Here is a 6172-nt window from a genome sequence, read left to right on the forward strand (position 1 = left end):
CTCAAGGAAGGTTTATTTTAAAAATGGATTAAGATTGTGCGGTGAACAGACTAAATATTTTACTTAATTTTTTCTACAATTTTTTCTTACAATTTCAAATTTCAAATTTCAATTTTAATAAATTAATAAATAAATAAAATAAAATATCAAAATATATTTTTTAATAAAAAAAAATGTATAATTAAAGAAGAGCAAAACTCTGACAATATTAACAACACTTGATTTGACAGCAACAAGCACCAGATCACTTAACACCCAACGTCCAATTTTGTCAATCCCCCACTTTGTCACTAGTAAAACTTTTTATGAGTACAAAAAATGTATTTACATTAACTTGAATTATCTGTCATTTATTAAAATAAATAGGATATTTATGCGAAAAAAGATTTGAATAACAAAAGTGCAGATTATTAAGTATATCCTCTATTTTACGCCTCTAGTCCTTGTCATTAACTCTTTTAGAATAAATTCAGAAGTAAACACTAAAAGTTCCTTGTCATCAACTACTTCAGTGGGATTATCAAGCAAACTCTAATCCAGTTTAAGTATGACCCCATCTCAACGGCACACGTCCTCATCAACAGCTTTAGAACAAATTGGTTAGTAAATACTTAAAAATCAAAAAATTATATATAAAGAGTTACCATGCTAGCTCCATTACTCCTCCTCATTATCTGTTCTATACATGGACCACTGGTCCGCGTCAACTGTATTAGGATAAATTTTTATATAACCACGATTGCCTCGTCTTTGCAATTTATTAGGTGATGCAATATCATCACTTTGTGTTGTACCAACTTCAGGAATATTAGCGGTATTGATAACATTACTTGAGTGAGGAGGAATAGCGAGACCTAGTTCCTCATAAAACGATGGATCCACCTCAATATCGATGATAGTAGGCAAGTCATCATTATCACCGTCATTCAATTTATGGATTTCATTTTGCATGCTGTCCTTAGAGTCCCCTACCACCATTTTGTCATTTGTGCTAGCAAATTTAGAAGTTATACAACTTAATCGCCTTTGAATCGCACTAGAGGCAATTTTGTTTATTAGTTTTCCTACATTTTGCATTCTGAATTTAGATATTTACAAAATTTTGGCTTTTGCCAGGATAAATTTTGAAACAATTTCGAGACAGAAAAATTTTATAAGAAATTTATTTTATTTTAATTTTACGTGTAATCCCATTCAGTTAGTTATATTTCAAGGCCAGCTTATTATTTAAAATTTTTATGAAATATTTTATTATTCCATTTAATATAATTAGATTTATTTAGAGTCAGAAACTAAATATTGACCTCAATATCTTAAACTTTTTAATCCAAAGTTCTATTTATGATCGATACTAAGTTTTTGCGAGGGAGACAGGGCTAATTATAACGCAAAGGAAAATAGCAATTTCCAAGCACCTAGGGATCACTAAATCCCACCACATCTTCAACTCTACCTCAATATTTCAGACAGAATTACTCGCTATCCAAAGAGCATGTTCTGTTGCTGCAAACATGCACTTTTGCAAAGTCTATTTGCCAATTGAACGTCAGACAGGTATTAAAGCTTTATCAGCAGTATATATTTCGTCTATAGTAGTGCAAAAATGTAGCAATATATTAACATATTAAGTTGCAGGTCCAATGTAACTTTAATTTGGGTTCTAGAGCATCCCAATATAGTCAGACTGGACTCATCTGCTACAGAAGCTCCTGTTCCAATCCTTTCCCCTGCCAGTCACAGCAGTTGAGTGATTAATGATAATTTATTTTTACAGGCAATTAGTGCCTATGGACTCATTCTTCTTCAGCAGCTGGACTTGGTCATTTTACTTAAAATGTAGAATCTCTGAACTGATACACATAAGCAAATCAGAAGTATGTAAGTTAATATTTGTTCTAAGAGAGCTCTGGATTATAGAACGGCATGGGGTTAAGCTCAGCCTACCATGTAGTTTTCCCGGTAGAATTCCCTACAGTACATGTCTACCGATGCTTGTAGAAAAGACACCAACACTTCTGTTGTCTAAGTCAAACGCTTGTCGGAATCAGGCTTAAGCAGTTAGGTGCACTATTCTTCAACGCACTTGACGATATTTCTAACATAACCGCTGACTAGATTCTCGCATTTACCAATGCGTCTGGCTGGTTCTAACATGATCATTCTCTTACCCACCATTATGAGTAATTGTGGAATCGAAAAGACTTCTTAGCTAATACAGCAGGCCTCGTTCCTCCTAAAACTACATCTAACTTAACTTATTTGCAAACTACGAGAATTTAAAATAATTTTATTTATTTTGAAAATTTTTTGAAACGCTTTACATTAAACTCTATTTAAGCATTTCCCAAAAATTTTGATAAATATGCTTGAAGTATTGTGTGACTATAAAAGTAATACTTAGATATATACATATAGAAGAGCTTTGTTAGTTCGAATCTTTGTTAAATCCGATTCTTTCGTGATGCAGGCAAAATTAGAAAATGCATAATATGCATAATTCGCCTTGTAGTCCGATTTCACCACTGATTCGATAATCCGGCTAACATGTTATGAATATGTCTGCTTGAAAGTCTAGTGAAATTAATCACATTTATGGATTATGTGCATATGCATATGCTATTCGCCTACAGCCTCTGTTTATTTGCTTATCAAATTTACCATTAATTAGGTACAAGTATCATTTAATTTATGAATTAATTTAATGTGGATTAAATTATAATTCAATTTTTATTGTTTCTGTTGTCAAAATAAATATATAAACATACATAAAACTTTTCCAGGATTTTTTACATGGTTCCCGGAAACCGATAGTCACAATAATTCGTATTGACCCAAATTTCAATGGATCCAGACTAGCTGAACCAGCATTATTAGTACAATTTTTCTATATTTTTTTTCCGTTTATGGAGATATTATTTTTAATTTGAAGTTTATTAAATTCTGATTAGTAGATATTTTAAATAGCTAAAGGGTTAACGAAATTAAGGCCATCAAATTTTTGTAAGTAAACTCATTTGCCCCTTGAAGTATGCTATGAAACTGACCGAAATTTTTTCTAATATCAAAGAAGTAATTATTTACTATTCATCATACGAGTGGACCTTCCATTGTTATTGAAAAATAGTTTTCATATTAAAGATTAAATTTTATTTAAAGAAATAAAAATTCTTTTTCAGCAAACGTAAATAATTTATTTAAAAAAATTGTGACTTCTGCAATATGACAATAAATGCAATTTGTGTAAAATTCTCTATGTTTCCACATGACTTGTCAACTAACCAAAAGGGGAAAAAAGGATCCCTTGAGTTATAAAACAAAAACTAATTCCATCATTTGTACTTTGTATTTAAATAAAATATTAAAATAAGAAAAATAAAACAAACTTTTTGTTAGTTAGTGTAAGTTTTGTTGTAATATTTGTTTTACAGATTTTTTGATTGTGATTTTCTTATTTTACTGTTCTTATTTAATAAAATTTTGTTTTTATCTGATGGCAATGCTGGTACATGTGGGAGACAAAGTTGCATGCGAGTTAAAAGTTATGACATATGCAATAACAAAATAATTACCCAGGAGACTCAGAGTTGTTAGGTAAAAAGGTATATTGTGTGTGTAAATGTATAGGCGTAAATGTAAAACAAACACAAATACATCAATTTACATATGAACGTATGAAGTACATACATTAATATGCTTGTAGGTATGTAAGTAGTATGAAGGGATTGCTGCCATGGGAACAAATACACAATACTTTTATTATGAAAGTTTTTATTTGAGTTTCACTTTTAAAGGGCAAAATACAAATGATGGGATGGATATGCACGGAGATGAAGAGTAAATGATACGACTGAAAACTGTTTGGAGAAAAAATGGTTCACTTTAGTTTGTTTGACTTTGAGCCATGCAATGGCTTTCATAGTACTCACAGTTTCATAGTATCTGATAGTTCTATTACTGCGTAGCACCAGCATAATTTTGTGGCAAATAAGGTTTTATGACACTTTCAGGGAGCACAAAAGTTTATTTTGAAAAAGATAAAAGCATTTTGTGGTTGATTACAGACATAAATTTTGAATAGTTTTTATTAGATGATTTACTTATTAAATTAAAGCAAACATATGACACTAAAAATATTCTTGTGCTATAAAGAAATTAATGTATACCTATAATAAAGCATATTTTAATATCTTTAATATCAATGTATATATTCGTACCTATTCAAAAGATGTTTTATATTTATATAAAACCTACTGATATTTTTATTAATTTTTAAAAGCTTTTTTTCTCAAAAGAACTTTTTTTCACATATGTCCACTGAGAGCATAAATGTGAGTTTAATTTTTCATTTCTTTTGGATTTTAATACTTGAGTTCAAGATAATAAGGAAATTTATGTTGTAGTTATTTGTAGTGATTTGATATATTAGCAATTGTTAATTTTAAAATTTATTTTGAAGTTATTTATTTCAACCAGATCTAACTGAAACAAATTTTAAAAGCTATTTTAAAAGCTCAAAAAAATGTTTTTTTGACATATGCTATAAGAGAGCATAAAAAAGAAATTGATTTATAGTATATTCTTTTTCTGATTTTAATGATTAAAGTCAAGATAAAATAGAAATTTTATTTTGTGGTTAATTACACAGTTAAGAAATTACACAGATAAAAAAAGCACATTTGTCCAAAACATTTGAAAATTTTTTTTGAACGTGTATATAATTGTTATTGGGAATTGGATTGAGAAGATATACTACGCAATTAATATGTTTTCTAATGATTGGTTTAATGGACTCTTGGCGGACCACAGGACTTCCACAATATATACTTCGAATGCCATTAAAAATATGCTTTAAAAAGGATTCAATATATATTTTTTTATAGGTTTTGTTGTCTTACTTAAGATCCCTCTGGCTTGTAAGATGTCCTTTATAAATATGTGATTTAAAATTGCAAATACTTTTTGAAATCAAAGCATAACTCGTAAATAAGATTACAGAATTTATTTCGTAATATTTATGACAGAATGATTAACTCTAAATGCAATGTTTAATAAAATGACATCAAAAATACTTATAACTTGTAAAAGGTCCCTTGAAAATATTCAGCTTGAAATATTAAGTGCTTTTTTGAATTCGATACTCAGTGGTTCACGAAATGCATTTTTTCGTTAGAGTATTAGACTATCCGTGTTTATGCGTTTGTGCAAGAACTATACTTCTTCAACACAAAACATATTAATACATATTTAATAAAAAAATACAATTAGTATTGGAAGTGTTCTTCTATCTACTACATTTCATTAAAACATAAAAATATTCAGAAATAAATATGCCACTTTATAATTTGAAGACTCACAAACCGACTCTATTGGTTGATTGGTTGATTGCAATGGCAGGTCATTAGACAACTTCCATGTACCTCAATTTGCGATCTTTCGCCGTTTTGCTACCACATTCCTAGCAAGAACCCTTGTACAACAGAATAAAGAATAAATCCATCCCACCGAATTTAAATAATTTAATAGGTATTTTGTCTTCACCTATGAACAGTTTGATAAACTATCAAATAAGTATCTTCCTAAGAACCTATATCTTCTGGACGCTAAAGCCGGGCATTTACAAAGAAATTGTATTACGAGTATTGTACCTTACTGACTCTATTACTTTCATAAATAATAACAAGAACTTTACTTTCTATACTGAATACAATTTATCATTAATAACACTATTGTAAAATTTATGACTGAAGTTATATTAAGTCATATCATATCTATGATATTAATCTATCTATCTATCATATCTATCTGAAATAAATACTCCACAAACTTTTTTTTTCATAATCCTTCTTAAAAATGCAATCAAAAAATATAAACGTATTATGGTATTATCACATTTAAATTTAAATTATTAAGAAAGGATAAAAGCAATTTCCAACATATAACTGCAATTTTAATATCCTCTCCAAAAAGGGTCTTGCTGTTTTCAACCCCCATAAATTCTAAGGCATTGAATTTCACGCCTAAAGAACATTAAAATTAGATGAGAATATGAAAGGATATGCTTTCATTAAAAAAATTTTCCAAAAATTACCAATAAATAGCAAAATATTATATCCCTTGCAATTGTGATAAAAAAAGGAAGCAAGCGTAAAAGGATTATGATTTTCTAACTGAA

The 6172-nt window shown here is 29.0% G+C and overlaps 1 protein-coding gene across 1 annotated transcript; it reads right to left on the reverse strand.

Annotated features, from left to right (window-relative positions):
- Positions 1–321: 321 nt before the first annotated feature.
- On the reverse strand, positions 322–1149 carry LOC119683161. The gene is made up of 2 exons (XM_038096775.1): positions 645–1149; positions 322–584 (listed from the first exon to the last, which is right to left on the reverse strand). The coding sequence occupies exon 1, from the start codon at positions 1075–1077 to the stop codon at positions 658–660; it is 420 nt and encodes a 139-aa protein (XP_037952703.1). The 5' UTR covers positions 1078–1149; the 3' UTR covers positions 322–584; positions 645–657.
- Positions 1150–6172: the final 5023 nt, after the last annotated feature.

Source organism: Teleopsis dalmanni, chromosome 2 (assembly GCF_002237135.1).
Source record: "Teleopsis dalmanni isolate 2A chromosome 2, ASM223713v2, whole genome shotgun sequence".
In the NCBI taxonomy this organism is placed as follows: Eukaryota; Metazoa; Arthropoda; class Insecta; order Diptera; family Diopsidae; genus Teleopsis; species Teleopsis dalmanni.

Excerpts from the sequence above, each read along its gene's own strand:
- LOC119683161 (XM_038096775.1), bottom strand. The coding sequence starts at position 1,077 with ATGCAAAATGTAGGAAAACTAATAAACAAAATTGCCTCTAGTGCGATT.